Raw genomic sequence first — 20505 nt, forward strand, 5'->3', positions numbered from 1 at the left:
TAATAGAATAAAATGCATTTTATTCAGGATGAAGATACTTACCAATGGAAATTGGACCATTTGTGATTAACCACTGAGCCATGGCAGTTTCGTTTTTGGGCAAATCAACATGACCCTTAACACGTACATGAACCTTAGCCTTGTTGAAGTGGCATTGTTCTTTCCGGGCATGATAGGGATATTCACTCTCCAATTCCAAACCTCCAATTCTTTCAATGGCCCTGTATGACGAAAAAAGGAAATTATATTAACGATTATTTATAACTTAACTTATTAGTTTTGTTTGGCTTTAGATCAGAAAATAAAAACAATTGTTGTGAAAATCGGATCAGATTTCGATATAGCTCCAATATGCATATTTGCCGATTTTTTGCCCTATATAGCTATATCAAAATCCGATCCGATTTTCACAAATTTTTGTAGGATTTGTTTTTTGCCACAACAATAAACGATTTTGTCGATGCAATATCTGCTTGGATGGCATAGGCAAAACCATCTGTAACACATCTAGTGGATAGGTGCCTCAGACATGTCAGGAAACATCTGCATGATAAACAGACTATCATATTAAGCAGGTTTGATGGATATTCATACTGATCCAGTCGTCGAGGCTATAAGAGCCTATCGTATGAATAGCGTCCTCGAAGATCACCCACCATCCGTGGCAGTGGAAGAACCACAGCAGCGCAACTGATCCGGTTAGTGTAGCCGACTTAATTTTTACTGAGCCAGGATTGATGGCGCTTTTTCTGAACTTGGAGCCGAATTAATAACAAAAGAAATACTCGTATACGTACATATCGACGCCTCCAAACAATAGTATGCTAAGTCGACTTAGCATGTTTTCAAGTTCTTTCCATTTTTATATTTAACGTCCTTTAACTTAAATTCTGTCAAATTTTGGTAATGATCGGACAAACCGAACAGAAGTTATAAACAAATATTTACTTAGCATAGTACTGAAGGTCAAAGAAATTTCCAAACTTTTAGAGCTTGTCCTGCATAACTCGCTTTTCAGAATTAGCAAACTATTATTTGGAGGTGTCGAACGTCCTTTAACTTAAATTCTGTCTAGTTTTGGTAATGATCGGTCAATCCGAACAGAAGTTATAAACAAATATTGACTTAGCAGAGTACTGAAGTTCAAAAAAAATTTCCACACTTTGAGAGCTACTCCTTCAAAACTCACTTTTTAGACTTAGCATACTACTATTTGGAGGTGTCGATATAGTAGAGTTGGGCAATCTCATTCAATTGAACGATCCGGATCACTGTCCTCGTTCAAAGACGAATTAGTAACATCATAAAAACCAACGTGTGAAATTAAGTATACGCAGTTTTGTCAAAGAAATTACCGGTGTCCATTGAACGAGATGGTGATCCGGATCGTTCAATTGAACGAGATTGCCCAACTCTAACATATAGTAGCTGCTACAACAACAACTGCATACACAAATGAAAGTGGTGTTTATTTGAAAATTTTGCCTTTTTTTGCAAGTGAAAAAGGAAAGCCAACGATTCGAACCCACACACCCACCACTATGTGACATGACATGTAGTGGTGTTGTTGCATCAACATATGATATGGTTGTGTTCGTTTTCTTTTTCACCTCTATGTAGTTCCATGTCCAATCCTAGGAATGTAAGTACTTAACAAACAGCCTGTTATCATTAGAGTTATGCCAATATGGAATTTTCTAGTTCACTACGCAGTTTCAATGGCCCACATCTTTTGTGTGAACAATGTTACTCATACGTTTTGGAACTAGTACAGTGAACTAGGAACTAGATTACTTAACTCTAGTTATCATAATAATTCGGTGTGCAGCAGCGTCATACGGCAGCAGCAGAACAACACTTGCATAACCTAATGCGAGTAGTATTGTTGTTGTGGCAGTATATGTGATATGGTTGTGTTCGTTTCCTTTTTAAAGTCAATCTAATATCTATCAAACCTACTCACATAACACCCGAACTCATAACAGTTTGTGGGAGCAGACACAATCCCAGGTCTGGAGATTGATGCGGAGCCGCATTAAACAGAACACAAACATACTTTAAGATAATATACGGTAACCTATGCATATGTCTAATGGTTGAGCAGTCAAACAACATGGAAACCCATCACATTGTTTGAGAATGTTTAGTTTTAAATATCCGTTTAAGAATTTTTCGTCCTTATAACTCATTCGGAAGAATAAACTTAACAAATATTTTAAAAATGTTTTTTCCCAAATACACTAAAAACTAAATACGAAAACCTTTTAGTTGTCATATTTGCGTAGGCCATGAAACAAACAGTTTTCATTCTATAGCTCTGTTCCTTTACGTGCAAAAATCTTCAAATTTTACCACTTTTTACTTGAAAAGCGTTATTTTATTTCAGTTACATACAATTCATATGGGAGCAGTTTACAATTTTTACTACTTTCGCCGTTTTTACCATTTTCAAAAGCAAAGCAACAAACCATATATTTTAAATTTACTTACTCATAAGCATTATCTGGTAAACCACCATTACAAGCTGAATCGGTTGTATCACAATCTAAGAGCTCTTGTTCTGAATATTCTTCCAATTTGCCAGTCTTCACAGCATGTAGACCTTCAACATTACCAGTGACACTGAAAGCCCAGCAGGAGCCACAATTTCCTTGATTTTTAACCTGTTAAGGAAGAGGAAAGGCAATGTAAATAAAACATTTAGACCCACATGCCAATTGTTACCTACCGGTGAGATAACACCCTTCTCCCTCCAATCGAATTCTTTGGGTAATTCAATATCGGGAATTTCAGCCTTAGGAGTTGAAGCAGCCTTAACTGGATCTCTGGACCACAAGCCGGTACGTTGTTTGTATTCAGTGCTGGTTAAATCGGCAAATTCGGTGATACCATATTTGGCACTGCCTATAAGGTGTAAGGAAAAAAGGACGAGCAGCATTAGAAATGTTAGTGAAAAAAATTAATGTTAGTGAAAAAAATGAAGCCTACCCATTTCATTGGCATTCAATTCTTGAATAATTTTCAAATTTTGCTTGAAAATACGTAGGCGCATTTGCCTCTCCATGGTGGTGTGATAACGACGCTTATATTTTACTTGGAATTTCGAGAAGAGATGTTCGACCTTGTTGAGATTGTGATGATTTGATTTTTTGTGGGATTTCTTTTCGGCATATTCGACGGAACGGCCATAGCGACGTTTGACGGTATCCTTCTTGGGGCATTTAATGGTAACTTCATTGCCATTCGACAACCAAGCTCTGCTCCAGATCTCAATTTGACAACGTTCTTCTTTGTCATCGGCATCCTTTAAATCGGCATCGATTGTGGTTAAAGTACCAGCAACAGTTTGTCTTTTGGCTGAGTGTACTCTGGAAACACTGAACATGGGAGGAAGTTTTTTTCAGAAAAGGTTTACCATAAATATGTTAACTAATCATACCTATATGTTGGTCCATCACCAGTGGTAGCTTCAGCAAAGGCTTTTGTTAAAAGCGATTTTGCTTCATCGTTGTCGAGAGGTGTGGCTCCGCCCAAAGTATTGGCACTACGTTTCGATCGTACAATAATGGGTTCTTCTTCAACCTATAGAAAAAAAAAGAAACATATCGAGTTAGAGATTTTCTCAATTAAGAGTTTAATAAAGAATAACAGCATTGCTTAACTTATTAAACAAAAATGTATTTTATCTGCGAATAATTAATTAAGCGAACAAGGATTTATCGTAAAATTCTCACATTAAAAACGGATATTCGGCTTAATGACTGTCGTAATTGTTGTCGTTGTATTATGTTTATTGTCGCTTTATTAAACTTGTCAAATTACTGAACATAAACCTTAATCATCGCATTACATTTTTTTACACTTTACGAGGTACGTTCGGAAATTAATGTAATAGTTCAGTATCACCTGTCAAGAATCCAATTTACAAAATATAATAAGAATGCCGGGATATTCAATGAAGGCATTTACAAAAGCGTTCTGTATGTATCGGTCAGGTCAGCTAAATACCCTCAACATATCGCTGTATAAAACAAAAAACAATAGGAATTTTTAAAATAAATAGAATATTCGTAAGTTTCATAAAAGTTTTGTACGTTTCCAGTGTAAATTTTTAGGTGTTCGTAGGGTAGGTATTGAATTGTAACAGTGGGCCTAATTTTTCCACATACAGACCCAATTCAACACAATCTTCACAAAAATGCCATTCGGGTAAGGATTTTGGAGCATTCAGACTATTATACAGGGCAATCATGAATGTTTCCCTCGAAATTTTTCCGCACGGGAAATAATTTAAAAAAATGAAATTCATTAAAAATCTATGTTTTAAAACGTGGAAATCTACTAGAATTATAATAATTAGGTGATTAAGCAATATTCTCGCCTAATTGACAAAAATATTCCCTTTTCGAACGTGAATACAAAAATTAAGAACGAGTGGCCTATATATCTTGGATCGTGTTGAAATTATAATAGGAAGTACTAAACGACTAAATAATTTATAGCTGTGATGATGTCCCGGGAAGCTCTTTCAGCTACCCGAGAATGTGAAGCGGTGAATGATAAATTCTCTCAACCCTTGCCAATCAGCTTTAGAAATTTACGGCGTTCAGAGCTTATGAAGTGTGTGGATGTGTTCGTGTTCGCATGTTCTCTTCAGCCATTTTATTTGGTGCCAGCCAGCAGGATTTTTAGTGGTTTCTCCATTATCTCAGTAAGTATGGACTTAACCCCGACAAAATCTACCGTCGTAAAAGGGGCGGCGAGTACAATCTGCCGCAAAAAAATCAAAACTATATGAGGCATGTCCTTTAACTGCACTTATGCGAAACATTTTTAAAATTTATGTGGGAGGTGCACAAAGGAGTCGGTCGATATAATCTACATTCGTTGAAGATGTATCCGAAGGAGTGGACCAGTATTGTAGGTGGGACATATCAGGCCACTCCTTCGAATACCTTTTCAAGACTTTTCGTTAAAATGGTGCTCACAATTTGTCCCAAACTGTGCAACATCCTGACATAGATCAGGTCCGAATGTTGAACTTGTTCTAAAATTAGACAAAATATTGCGAGGTGCTAATTTTAGAGCACATCGGTAGATCCGTTCGAGAATTTACGGGTGCATCAATGAGACAGAGATACGGACAAACACGGCTAAATCGATTCCAAAATTTTTGAAATATTTTTTAAAGGATATATAGGCCAATGACAAATAAATTCTGGAGTCCAGCTCAAGACTGCATCACGCGGTTTTTGAAATCACAGATTTCGTAGGCGGCAAATTTAGCAAATTTAGGTCTTAGATCTATGGACAGATCCAATACTGGCTACGTAAACAAAATTCTCTCTTCATATTGTTGAAATAAAATCAAAGATGTGGTCTGTGACAGTAGAGATTCTTTGGAAACTTTTGGGCTTCTTATCTCACGAGAATGCTCAATCTCCCTTAAAAATCCAGCGTTCTAATCGGAAGCTCAAAGACAACGTGTAATAAAAATGTAAAATTCCAGACTGGATCTAAGCATTTGAAAGAAGAGAAGCCACTCCCACAGCCGATATGTCTGATGAGCTGCAATACTAAAAGCGAAACTACCCAGAAAACCAAATGTCGGATGTCCGACATATCGGAACAATTTCGGAAGCAAAATCGTTCAGATTTCGTTTCGATTTCTATACGATTTTTCGTAGGGGATTCGATCAGATTTCGTTACGATTTCGGAGAAAATGTCGGAAGTAAATTTCCCTTCGAATATGCTAATGTTTTTCTTCCGATTTCATTATGAATTCGGATCGATATGTTGGAAACAAATTTCCCTTCGCACAACAACCACCTTTTCTATATATATAACAAGCAACATTTTAGTTTGTTGTCAAAAAACAATATGGTTGGTTATAAAATTAGCATATACAGTTTTTAGATATTTTAAATATAAATGCAACAAATAATAATTCAGGCTAGGGCTGATAGACTCAACAAATTCGTACACAAAGTTTACACTGTTCTACTATAAATACAAAATGATAACAACAGTGAAAATCATTAGATACCTTTGAAATTATAATCTTCCAATAAAATACATAACAAAGAAAATTGATCAATAAAAAAGAGGCATCAGAGAAACATTTTTTCCTTCGATAATCATACGAAATTATTCCAAAATCGTTCAGAAATCTTTACGAAAGTTCGGAAGCTACCTCAGATTTTCATACGACATTATTCCGAAATCATTCAGAAATCTGTACGAAAATTCGGAAGAAAAAATTCGCATTCCGAATTTCCCAAGTATTTTCTTCCGATTTCGTTCCGAATTCTGACCGAAATCGATCCGATTTCGCTCCGACATTTCGTTCCGAAATTATGTCAACCACTTCATACAACTTTCGTTAAGATATCGTTACGATTTCGGATCAGATATCGGACGTAGCGTCCGAATTTTGTTCCGATTTCGTAACGATGTCGGTACGATTGGTTTGCTGGGTAGTCATATAAATTGGTGGTTGTGTGGGTTCGAATCGACGGCTTTCCTTTTTCACTTGCAAAAATCATCGGTCATTAAGCTCAACTCTAAACGAGAAAATTAATAAAAAAAAAATAAAATGATCTTCGCCCTGGCAGGCAAATTTTCAAAAGTAGCAAGCAATTGACATTTGTGACGGAACTTGCAACTGATATGACTTAAAAATTAATATCCAGAAATCAAAATTTATGATTATAAGCAAAAAACAATAACGCGGTACACAATTCAAACGTAGAGAGAGTTAAGAGTTTTAAATATCTTGTAGCTATAATCACTGAGCAATAGGACCCCTCGAAAGGTATAAGATGTCGAAAAGAATTGGCGAGAGATGCATTTTTGAAGTACAAGAGAGTTTTTACCATGCCATGACGTCAATTTCGAAACGAAGACTCGATTTGTCAAAGCAAACATATGCCTGGTCAGTCCTATTGTACACAATGGAGGTGTGGACCATGAAATCTGCTGATATTAAAAAGTTGGAAGCCTTTGAAATATGGATATATCGGCGAATACTTAAAATTCCTTGAACTGCTATGTTACAAATGCTGAAGTATTGAAGAAAATGCATTGCGGAAGAGAACTCATCGCAGCCATAAAGAGAAGAAAAACTGCGTTCCTCATCATATGTCCCAATGATGAGGAATCAAAAATATAAATTATTACAAAATATAACCCGCATAAAAATTGAAGGAAACCCCATTAAAGGAGGAAAAGAGTTAACATGGCTTGATAACATCACGGAATGAACTGGTATTCGAGATGTTACAAATCTATTAAGCATGGCGAGAGACAGAGAGGGATTTGCGGATTTGCCAAGTATGTATGTGAAATGTAACAAAATTGTATTGGTCCGCTAATATTCGGAAAACGAATTTGCGAATAAAGAAGAAGAAGAAGACGGAAATTTATACACAGTTCCGTAGCTTAAGGTTCGGTTGGCAGTTGACTAAGCAAGATACAGCAAATGGAAAATGTCATTCCAAACAAGCATCCTTTACTTTAGCTGCATATCTTTAATTATTTAATTTTAATTAACATTTCCAAAGATCAATTCCGATGGAGCATCATCACTTTATGCGGCTACTTAGTAACATGACCTCTGATACTTAGTAATTTGACCTCGCACATAATAGGTACTCTTGGGGTCGGTACAGTCACAAAAGAGGATTGTCTATTAAGTGGAAATTTAACAATGCTTTAATACAACACAATGTCCCTACGCCGACACACATACAAACACGTACATATACATGCTTCATTAAACGGTGAATAAATTGATGTTGGCTGTTGGTGGGTGACGACATAGCTGGCTGGAACGGCATGGCATGGAGTACATGCAATGAAAAATCATTGCCCTAGCTTAAGGTTTAATTAAAATAATCATGTTATCATGTAAAAGTTTACCACCACGTACCTACCTACCCCCAATGGCCTGCAGCATCTTCATTTTGGCCTTTGTTTTGCCAAAGGCTGCCATGTAAAGCTCTGTGTGTGTTTGTAATATTTGCTACTACAACTTTTAATGTCATTGGTGTCGACAACACGCAAAAGCCATTGTTGCAATGAATTCATTTTTTGTTTTGCGTTGGCATAAAATACAACCGGATGAAAGGAGAAAAGGACAGACAGACAGACAAACGGACATGCTATATGTGGCAACAAAACAAAAACAAAACAGGAATATACGGGAAAGGAGATAGACAAACAAATAGTAACCTTTCCTTCAGTTCAGTTCATTCATTTATTCACATACGAATTGTTGCAAACGACCCACTAAAACATACGACAATCCAACAGTCAAACAGACAGACAGAAAGACAGCTACACTAAGAGCAACGACAATGTTGACAACGACAACAATAACGGCAACCACACATCAAACGGAATAGCAAGGCAAGCATCACACGGCAAAAAAGGACACACACGAAACAAACAGAGAATTCCCATAAACATGCAAAGAAGAGCGGAATACTTTTGCAGGCTGATATTGATGTCAGTCGGGTGATGATAGCCAGGATATATGACATTTGTTTTTCATTCATTCATTCGTTGCTTGGCTGGCTGGCTGATTCGAATGTGGCAATTTTTAAAGGTGAATGGTTTCATTGAAAGGTTATCACTTTTATTCTTACCATTCGAAGGAAACACACAGATATCAGCAATTAGTTTGATGAACAAAACGTTGAAACTCATAAGGACAATGTTAATCATACGCACAGGGAGGCATATGCTACTGATGAGCTAACAGAAGGAACAAACAATGATGAACCTCCTAACATTGAGAAAAATAAATGGAAATCTTTTAGAGGATTACAATGCGCTATTACAGGGGCTTTAATTATGACATATATTTTCTAAAGGACTGGTGGGGATAATCATGTCTTACAAAGCTGTATGAAACAACAACATAACATAATCCTCTTCAACATCGTAACCGAGTACAATTAAACCATAAAACACGAAGAAGAATAGACCACTCTCCTAATGTCGAGGACTCCCGCTGAATAGAAAACAATTCAGTGAATAAAAAAGAACAAAACGGATATAAATACATATGCATGTATGTAATTATGTTGAAGGAAGTGAAAGAGGACCATGAAAGAAGACTAGCTGAAGAATACAATATTTCGTCTCCAGACAGACTGCAATAATAAAATGATTGCATAATTCATGAAAATGGCAAGTTCTCTTAAATCAATCCCACCAGCAGGTTCTCTCGTACCGGATTGACCCCCCGAACCTCACAAAATCCGTGTTTCGGCCAGCGGCTGCCACCTCAGTGCACACGTGTTTGTACTTGTGTCGTTTTTCTTTGTTTGGAGCAGCATATCCCGGAAAGCCTGTTCCAGATTCTTTTGGTTCGTGCCGGGACGGAGAAAAACCCAATTTATATGTGGTCGGTTTGTCACGTCCGCATCCGCCGCACTCAAGGTTCAGTGAGAAGCAATGTCGGCAGTGGGTGCATCTCAAGATTTGTTCTGAACTTGTCCATGCAAATATCGAAGGAATATCGAGGAAATAGTGGATTCCATGAATCGGAAGAATAGCACTGAGGAAGGATAGCACCAGAAGTGGATGTAGGGAATTAGCTATCTCGGTTGAGCCTGCCTCTAACGACACGTACATGGAATGTATTGGGGTCAGGTGCGGAACTGTCGAGGTAGAGTTTCTGAACATATACATCTCACCGATAAATAGCTGTACTCCAGGTTATAGGCCCAACATTAACCCGCATTTGGAAGGGGGACTTTAATGTAAAACATGGGTTGTAGCATTCGGTCCTCGGAAACGTCTAAAGACTTATAGTCCCGGCTTAGCATATTGATAGCTTCACGTTTTGCACGGTCATTGAGGATGCCCTACCAGAATTAGCGGAGAGTGTCACCGTTCGCCAGACATAACCATCGTGTCACCTGTTCTTACAAATGACACAACATGGAACAGACCGTCGTTTCTCTTGGATCAGACCATCTCCCCAAATTGACTCTATCAGCAGACCGCCCGATTTCAACACATTTGAGCGCCGCACTTTCGTCAATCGTGGGAAAGCTAATTGGTGGAGTTTTAAGAGTGCTTACTAATCAGCGCTTTAGAGATCTGACCTTTTCTTCTGATGTTCGAGTAGTAGAATGGAGGTTCCGAGACATCATCACTGCTGCAGCCGCTCGCCATATATATATCTGCTGGTCGAATACACGAAGTGAGACTTTATTTCCCAGCAGAGGCGACGGAATCAGCAACTAAGAGTTGTTGTTGTTGTAGCAGCATGGAAACCTACGTAGAAGCATAGATTTGATGCTGGGTTGGCAACCGCTGGCCGAATAACTTCTGGTCAATCCGGTACCAAAGAGCCCGCTGCCGTGGGATTAAGCATAAAATACAAAAAATAAATTAGGTTTGAGCAAATGAGAATGATGAGCTACGTCGTTCCAACCCCAGTGATCCCAGAGACAGCCCGAAAACAGCGCTGCAGTCCATCTTCACACATATTAGTCGAGGACTGAACCAGAGCAAGGCGTGTTATAGAACAGTGATGGTGGCGCTTGACTTATAAAAAGCCTTCGATAATGTCAAGCACTCCACGCTGTTTGAAGATATCGAGCAGACAATCCTCCGGCCAAGTTTGAAACGTTGGATAATCAATGTACGAGTATCTGTATGTATGTGTGGACGTCAGTCGTACATGGAATTCAGGAAGAAGAATTTCAAGCCCCGTAGAGTGAAACAGAGATTTCCCCAAGATGGGGTGATATCTCCGGAACTGTTTAACATCTACCTCACCTGTATTATTGGCGTCAGGTACCTTCCCTGATATCACTTGATGTCACTTGTGAAAGGCTAAACTCCTATTTGACTGATTTTACGACTTATGTATGTATATATCCGCCACTAAATCTACGACCACTCTGTTTACCACATGGGGGGCAGAGGTGAGAAAAATGTTGAATTCTGACCACTGCCCCACGATAATAGGAGCCACATTCGACAGCATGTTGTCGTCGTCCGCACACGCCACAGCTATCTGAGACAAGCAGAGATGTAGGAATAAGGTCCTAAAGTCCCTAGCCGGTAGCACATGAAGTGCAGATAAAAAAGCTTGTTGAACATATATAACGAGATAGGTTGTTCTGTGGTAAGCTATGCGGCGCCAGTATTGTATGCGAATATAAGTGGAACGCGATGGAGAGAAAATTAAAGCTGTCAGAATGCCGCCCTGATAACTGCAACAAGGTGCCTTCTTATGTCTTCAGTGGACCATCTCGATGGCACCGTGCAAAACATATGAACAGTACAATAACAGCAACACAATTCCATGATTTCGTTGAAGTACTTGCTCGGGTGTTACCGTGAGAGCTACCCTTATCACCATATGGTGGATAGAACCCTCCACACAGGCATATCAGGAGTGATCTTCATGATCTAGAAAGAGAGGTCCCACGTTATAAGAGAGAGCCCCTAGATCAACAAGCCTATCAAGCAGGTTTAAATTAGAGTTGTGCAAATTGAACTATATTTATACCTAGTTCGCTATCTAGTTCAATGGGCACCGGTCGTTTCTTTGAACAAAATGCGTATACTTAATATCTCACGTTAGTTTGTATGATGTTACTCATACGTTTTTGAACTAGGACAGTGAACTAGGTCGTTCAATTTCCCAACTCTAGTTTAAATAGCATTCACACGTATGCAGTCGCAGATTCAATAAACAACCTTCGTGTGAGTGTCAGCTGCCATGACAAACCAGAGTAGTTTTGGCTCAACTACGCTCGGAATTGAGCAGCCGTGTGAATTCCTATAGGGCAAGTATCGATGACACCCTGAAAAACATCCTCCTAGCATGCGCTACAGGCCCGCACGACACACTGCACCTATTCAACTGACCTTCCAAACCTACTCAATTAACCACAGTTGATCTATGGTTACATCTCATCGACCCAGAGCCAGATTAAGCAGAAGAACGAATATACAAACATATAATATAGAACACTGTTACAACAACATTCGGACTATCTAGCAGCCACATTCGATAATTTCTTAATTAATCCCCTAAAAAATCATCAGTGCCACTTTTCATTTCCTGAACATAGAACTTGATATATCCATCAGAGACATGCGTAGACCCACAGTATAATTATTCAAAAATACTGGGGGTAGTCTTTGACAATTTTCTCCACTTTTCATCACACATTGGTTCCGTCCTTAATAATGTCTTGACTTAGTCCTCAGCACCACATAATGGAAAAACTTGCAAACAACCCAGAATAATGCGCTCCGTGTTGCAAAGGATGCTATCAGTCAGACAACATAGCAAGTGTGGCGAACTAGGCAGTTCCTGCTGGCACCCTATCTGTCACTCTGTAACTGAAGATCCACCTCTCCGACACATCAGTCAGGATATCGTGAAGGCATCCAAGACCTCAATCCATCCGACTTCAACCGATTGTCGATGAAAGCCGTGCATCAACAAGCGGCCTCTGAAGCCATTAGCGAATATAAATACAATAAAGTCCTAAATCAGGCAAAACACGTTCCATTCTGGTACAACTTCGGTCCGAGTTCTCAATTCTTATAAAGAACGTATTCAATTATTGGCAAATGGCATGAATTATCAAGGTCTAACTGTATTTCCGCTCCAAAAAATATAATCATTTCCAATTCACATTTCTAATGCCAACAATCAAAGGCGATAAGTAATTCATAAAACCAACAAATAAAGGAACTTTGTGCCTGCCAAAAAGGGATTAGAGGTGACAAAATCCTTTTTTTAGTTTAAAGAAATGAAAAGAACTTTACAAAACGCCCACATAAACTCAAACATGCATATGTACATACCAAAAACCATTAACACATTTTTATATGCATGTTTGTATTGTTCCGGAATTGAGACGTCATCATCATCATCGTCGTCATCGACAACAATTTTCCGCTTATGGTTTGTGGGAAAACTTTTACAACTATTTTGGTGAACTTCTTAAGCGGGCACAACTTTAATTTCTTTTTCATAAAAATGAATTATTCATTCAATGCCAAAGATGTTCGGTAAAGTAAGACTTAAGTGGATGGATGCTGCTGGCTGATGCTAATGGTAGGTAGGTGGGTGGTGGCATTACGAGAGATATTGATGTTACAAAGTGCTGCAACAAATTTCACGACTATGTAAGACTCTTGGGATAAGGTGTTCCCTGGAAAAAGTCATTTCAAATGACTCTTCTGCTTCTTTGTTGGAAATTGTTTGACTTGAGCAGAATAGAACAAACATAAATGTTAAGAGCTCTTGGAATTTTAGCAGCGGACGAACACAAACAAACAATTGAACAAACAACGTGTTCGGGGATTTATTTCAGGGATTTAAAGGCAGGGTAGACTAACAAAATAAAAATTCATATTGTTTGCATTACTACCCGTCTTACTCACCTGCTTTTGCGGACCTTTAACACTGTCAACCTTTACAACAACAACTATCTGTCACAACAATAACAAGAACACATTACAACCCATCACAATTTATTAATTCTAAAAATGAAAGAACAGCTAAGTCAAATTCCTTTGGGTGTCTGCACGGCTTTTGTTGTTGTTGTTGTTGGCCTAGCACAGCAAAGAGTTGAGTTGAGCCTAGAGGATTATTCATCATGATAGGCTACATGATTGGATTTATGTTCTGTGGATTAACGCAATTATATCTTGAAGTCATGAAACAGCAGTTGAAGGCATATTAAAGATAGCCATAAGAGTACAATTTCAAATATTAAATTCTTTGGGTTAGAGGTAAGAAACACGCTTAATAAAGTAGCACATTTTCAGTATTTAATTGAAATAAAAGATTATAATTTGAATATTGATTACAAAAAAATGGGTTTCTTCAAAATAAGTTAAATAAGCAGATACCGTCATTATATGGGGGCTATACTATAGAGCTGGAAAACTATCAACAGTCAAACTATCGTGTTTAATAATTGCCGTACAGCAATGTAGAAGTCGACCACCAACACATGTTTTTTATGCTATGTATCGCCAATTATTGGAACAGTGATCAAAGCGACAGTTTGACTCTCGATAATTCGCCTACTATACCAAAACATTTACCAATTTCAACAATTTTTTGGTAAACAGACTTCTGTTTCGAAATGACAATTTACTGCTAATTCGGATGGAAAATGTGGTTAAAACTTCAGAATTACTGGAACTCGATGTTTGATCTTTTGAACTTTTGCGAACATTTATGCAATATTGTGTTAGTCAATGAGTGGACCCATGTAGTACACTTGGTTTAAGTGTGAGGGAAATATTACGATGTGTAAAGGCTGGGCCAATATCAATCCCTCAACAAAATTTTGATTTTTGGCTGGGAAAATCAGTTTCCGAACCTCCGTGCGGTGGATAAAATACTTGCTGCAATTCAGATAAAACCTTTTTTCAACATCACTTTCATTTGCGTCCATGGCCCCACTGAAGGCAAGGATGAACAGACAGACCAAAGATATATTTTACGAGCGCTTGGAAAAAACATATGAACTGTGTCCTGCCCCATGACTTAAAGGTATTATAAAGGAGAACATACTTGCCCCAACAGTCGAAAAATTCAGTTTCCACCGTGAAGCGTCTGACAATGGTATGAGGTTGACAGACTTCGCAGCAGAAAAAAATGATAATTGGTAGCACCAGATTTAACATATTGCAACACTGCAATCACAACAGATAGCCAAAGTATATTCCATTCAACTTTCCCAATTCCTAAATGAAAGCACTACTCCCTCCGATAACTTATCAGCACAATGTATTGCCACTCCATATAAACAACCGCAAAATCCATACATGGATACCAGAGGTCTTCACCAATGCATACAGGTCTATTCTGCAATCAGTAATAATGGAATGGAGAATGGAAGGGCGGGAGTGTGAAAAAATCAAGATGTTCAGGAGCCAGATGGAGGTCCTTAAATTGTATCAAAAAGTGAAACATAAAACTGATGGCTTTGGTTCCAGCACATCCTCCTGTGTAGCGTCAGCTGCCACGACAAACCAGAGTAGTTTTGGCTTAACTACGCTCGGGATGGTGTAGCCGTCTTAACTCCTATAGGGCAAAGATCGACGACACTGTGAAAAACATCTGCCCAGCATGCGGCACAGCCCGCACAACACACGGAACTTTTTCAACTGCTCCGCTAAACCTACTCAACTTACTCCAGTGGATCTGTGGTTACCTCCGAAGCAGCCACATTCCTGGAATTGCAGATTGACCCAGAGCCAGATTCAGCAGAAGAACGAATATACCAACATATAATAAAAAAAACACTGTTGCAACAATAACAACAACGAACCTACAACAAATACACTACCAGAAGATGGTATTAAGTGGAAAAAATTAGGCGGTAGGAAATTCAAAATAAGAAAAAAATGTTTTTTTGGGTCGCTCTAGTGAGCATCCAAGGTCCCCCTTCCAAGAATGGAGTTTAATTTAACGCAATTTGTTTCACATAACCTTCGACTTACTGACCATTTAAAATTAATCTTTAAGATAACACCACATGGCTCTTAAACACCTCCCAATACCAAACTGTTGAAATTTTAAATTCAATTTTTTTTAATTGCCGACATTTTTCAGGATATTTCAGAACAATTATGCAATACTATCTATCCACACAAAATATGCACATTTGCAAAAATCAAGCTGGAATTAATGAGACATGATTTGTAGATAAAAGGGATTTCTCGTTATCCACAAAGCCAAACACACACCCGCACACACTTGCAGGACGACATCAAATCACTGCAATTGGTTTTGGTTGGTAGAATGACTTCAAATGTGGCAATGTAATGGCAACATTATCAGGACAACAGGAGTACATTGGACAGCAGTTTGGTTGACATTGCAACAAACTGCTCTGCTGCCGCTGCTGTCCACTCGTATCCACTTAGCTGTCTGTTACATACGGTGCTGGCTGCCTGGCAGAACACATTGACCTAATGGTTAGCGATAATTGACGAAGCAGTTGAATGAATTTAGCACAGAACGTGCAACTCAAACATAAAAAAATCTGCGACAAATGTTCTCCGTTTATCTATCTGTCCATTCCTGACTTGATAGATGGTGGTAGATTGATGGTCGACAGATTGCACGTAAATCAATTGGTAAAAATGTTGAATATTTGTTGGAATTTTAATTCGTTGTTCGTTTTTGCACAAAATTATAAATTCATTACCACCACAAAAACATGGCCGTAAATTGTTTGCAAGTTTAAAGGGGACTATGTTTCATATTCGAAAAAAATATGTATATGGTCAATTTGTAGCCATTAACAACTGAAAATGTGACTGAAAATTTTTCAACATGTAAGCATTAAAATATTCCACAAGGACAATTTGTGTGCGATAAAAAAAACTTCTTTGAAATAATTAATGAAATAAATGAAACAAGAATCATTCTTTCTCGTAATTGGCCGATAACGAGTGAAGAATGATGTAATTTTTTCAATAATTCACCCAATAAGGGGCCAGTGCCAGATTGCATCCATTTAGGAAATGCGAAATAAAAGAGATTATATGGTAACATCATGGTCTTGCAAGCTGAAAAAACTTGAAATTTGAGGCAATAAGCTAGTTTGTTCCATATTTTACTCTAATAGGTGACAGACGTTCGGTCCTTATTTATAACACTGGTACGTTAATAGTTTCAAACTATGTAAAAAATCCCACCAATGTGATACACTACACTGCAATCCCACGACAGTGGTTCTTTCGTACCGGATGTACCCGAAACCATAGTGTTTCGGCCAGCGGATGCCAACACAGCATCAAACCTATGCTTCTACGTAGGTTTCTATGCTGCTACAACAACACTACACTAATTCAAAAAAAAAATATATATATATATATGTATACTAAAAATTTTAATCAACATTGTAGGCACATACAAATAAACGTGTTTCAACGTTAAAATTACCGAAAAAAATAAATATAAAGTTTGGTTTTCCAATTGTACCAATTTTGAATTCAAAATTTTGTTATTGATCTCCTCTACCACTTGTTTACTCCATCAGAGGCTTGGCCTTCCTGCAGCATTGATATGGCACAACTATTTTATTGACCACAGACTTTAGTCGTTCACACAATATTCCGGACACGATATTATAGGCAATGGGGAGCAGACTTATGCCCCTATAATTTGAGTACTCTGCTAGACGTATATCTTTAGGATGCTCAGGTTCCAATCATTCTTTATTCCAGATGGTAATAACAAGCGAATACATACACCTAAACCATCGGCTCCTGCGGCCTCATTATTCAGTTTTAGAAGTTATTTCAACCTTTGATGTAAGACATAACGCCAAAAATGTTTTGGACTTATGTCCAATGTTATCTTGAGGACGTAACTCCCTTTGGGAGGTGTTGTCAATTTAAATAATCGAATGTTGACGAACACATCCATCCTTCTTCCGGAATTTAAGACTACAACCCTTGGACATATACAAACAATTGGCACGCCTGCAAAATTTTTCTTTGAACTGTTTTGGTAGTTTAATAGCATCTTCAGTGATTAGATCTGTGGTATCTTCGTCCTCTTCATTTCCATTGGATAAGAAAAGTTTGAATTTTTTTCATATCCTAATGATATTTCTGTATCAGTTATTAGATTACCTCGCTCGCCTCAAAAGGAGGGTGTGCATGGAATGGGCAATAATTTACCACTGCGCTGGTATGTTATCGGAAAGAGGAGTGCTTTCATTAAGCACATGGACAAGTGAGTGGAATATGCAATGAAGAGATGGGCGCGTGTCGTGCCTTCTCGAAAGAAGCCGTGATTCGTGTCACGCGTGCCGAAAAAATGTTGTGTCGAGCGTACTCGTGATTTTTTGTAAAATTAAAACACGTGCAAAATATGCGTGTCACGATTTAATTTTAAACAGCAATTTTTCTTTGTGTCTTATAGATGAGAGATCAAATTCTTTGTTTACAACAAAAAAAGAGAATCTTATGTTGGTTTAGCTATTAGACCTTCGGTTATTAATTTATTTGCTTAATAACCAAAGGTATAATAGCTAAACCAACAACATAAGGATAACAACAAAAAATTGGCCAGAAATTAATTGTGCTTCTTTTTACGACAGAAACACATGGTATCGTGCGTGATCTTTCCTCTTTTGAAAATCGCCGTGAAAATGCATAAACTTTTTGACCCGTTTTTATGAATGCCGTGCCTAATTTTTTGGTCACCCGTCCAAGTGGTTATATGTTGTGATTGCTGCATACCGATGTCTAACCTCCGTAACGTAACGTTTAGTCGGTTACGTGCCTCTGTTGACGTAAGGTAGAAATGCGAGTCAAAATTTGCTCCTTGGATCGATCTTTCATCTATCACAACGTGATCAATTAGGTTTCTTGTTTGATATGGTGAAAGCCAGGTATCCTTATGAATCTGGTGCTGCTAACTGCCATGTTGATGCCGCGGTGAAGTTTATTATTTTCATTCCGTTGTTAGATGTTTCATTGTGGAGATTGAATTTCTCGACTGCTGGACCAAAAGTAAGGAGCATATTTGATATTAAAATAGCCTGGAATAATTTTAATGTCAAATATAGTTCGTCACCTTTAGGTGTTGATGTGACACATTTTCCAAGCCATCGTATTTCCGGTATGGCAGTAATATCGGCCTTGCACTTTGCAAGTACATCTGCATATGTGTGAACTGCACCTACTCTATAATGAGTCCGAAAATTCCAGTTCCTTATTCCCACATCATGATCTTTAAAATCTATGCACTATCGTAGTCAACATTAGAGGGGCCTGTTTTTATTTTCTCTTTTTTCATAGTAGGATAATTTAAGAATTTGAATTGTAACGTAAATTTGTATTAGACAGTTACTATATTTGAATCAGTTTACAACAACAACTACTGTATAGAATTTTCAACAAACCTTCTATTCTCGTTTTCCATGTTTATTTTGTTATTGATGTACATTTTTCCACTTATTCGCGTGCTACACGTGCCACCATAGATGCTCTTTTAATACTCAATATGAGTTTGTATGTGTTTGTTGCATTGATAAATTGTTGGTATTCGAGATGTTGCCAGATCTTCTAGAAGCATCTGTGGCAATAAGGGATTGGGTTCAAATACGGGAGAATGGCGAGATAGTCAGTGGGTTGTAAATCATACAGCGAACTAAAACCGTCAGTTAGAGAAGAAGTAAAGCAAGGCCGTGTGCTTAGTAGGGTCAAAATGTGTGCTTAGTACAGTAAAGGCGTGTACCAATAAGTGAATTAAAGTCAATAAAACATTGTAAGACTAGTAATCTAAACCGATCCGATTGTTGTGTGGTGCAAATCTTATTCAGGAATAACACAACGTCTACAAGGAATTAAGATTTGCATTTTAAAAGAAATCACAAGGACTACCTCTGCAAAGTGACCAGAAATCTAGGCATACACTGAATTCAAGGTCTAAAATCTTAAATCTAATAAATTAGTCAAACTTGAGCAAAGTTTGGAAGAAATATTACAAGTACTTCTTTCGAGAATTATAGTGCGCAAGAAAGGGTTAAGTAGGCCGTTCCTTTGTTTGACATGATTTATAATCGACTCAGAGTTGTCCGAAACTGTTTTGGTTCAGACCAGTGCTCGGATTTGCTCAATTTTACTCGCGAGTACATAAACAGTACGAGATGTTCGCGCTCTTTTATTTAATAAGGCAGCGCTCGCGTCTACTCCTTGTTGAAAAATAAGAGTGGGAGTCAAAATATTCGATAAAGAGTATCAGTTTCCTCTAAGAGTGAAATCGGGTAGCAAAATAAATAAATTTTTTGTCGATTTGTGTGTTCGTGTAGTAGCAAACGGTTAATGAGTGGCTACAGTGATCTTGAAAGTATTTGTTTTTGTTTCGAGTACTCGACAAAGTTAGAATCTGCTCGATTCTTCTCGGCTCGAGCATATATACCCTTATTCGAGTCGCATAAAAAATAGAGTATACTCGATATATTATCTTCTACTCGCAGGAGTACTTACGCTCGAATTAGAGTAGAGAGTGAACCTCGCTCGAGCATTTCGGAGAACATACGTAAGACCATTATTCCCAGGAGGCAAATTTTTAATAATTTTAAAGTGTATCTCTTAGTTTATAAAAAAGGGAACCATGGCAATTTGAAACCCAACTCAATGTTCCAAAATTAAAAAAGTACACAATTAAGAATTACAATCTCAGTCCGAATAAATATTTACCAAATGTCACCAATTTGTCTAAGATTCCCTTCAATGAAACTTCCCTCCCGGCAGAATTAACACCACACGGCCAATTATTGTTGTTGGGACAATTGTTAATTCGCCATGAACATCAACAAACAAATAGTAACAACTACTACTAATACTACAACAGCAGCAACAAAAATAATTATTTTAAATGTTACCCGGGGAAAACAAAAGTAAATGGCAGAGACCGACCAGCAGTTCTTTTTGAAATGTTCAAACATTGCCTCACAACAATGAGAAAAGACATC

At 37.9% G+C, this 20505-nt stretch overlaps 1 protein-coding gene across 3 annotated transcripts in view; it reads right to left on the reverse strand.

Moving 5' to 3' along the window:
* CtsF (Cathepsin F) overlaps nucleotides 1-20505 on the reverse strand; it is an 82595-nt gene that overhangs the window by 1032 nt on the left and 61058 nt on the right. For all 3 annotated transcript variants that reach the window (XM_073990300.1, XM_073990315.1, XM_073990307.1), the window contains 5 exons: nucleotides 3440-3582; nucleotides 2989-3377; nucleotides 2729-2904; nucleotides 2491-2663; nucleotides 43-221 (listed from right to left, as the gene is read on the reverse strand). In XM_073990300.1, the coding sequence (XP_073846401.1) occupies nucleotides 43-221; nucleotides 2491-2663; nucleotides 2729-2904; nucleotides 2989-3377; nucleotides 3440-3582 (1060 nt within the window). The remainder of the gene's footprint in view (nucleotides 1-42; nucleotides 222-2490; nucleotides 2664-2728; nucleotides 2905-2988; nucleotides 3378-3439; nucleotides 3583-20505) is intronic.

Source organism: Musca autumnalis, unplaced genomic scaffold (genome assembly GCF_047663935.1).
Source record: "Musca autumnalis isolate F117 unplaced genomic scaffold, ASM4766393v1 scaffold_1, whole genome shotgun sequence".
NCBI lineage: Eukaryota > Metazoa > Arthropoda > Insecta > Diptera > Muscidae > Musca > Musca autumnalis.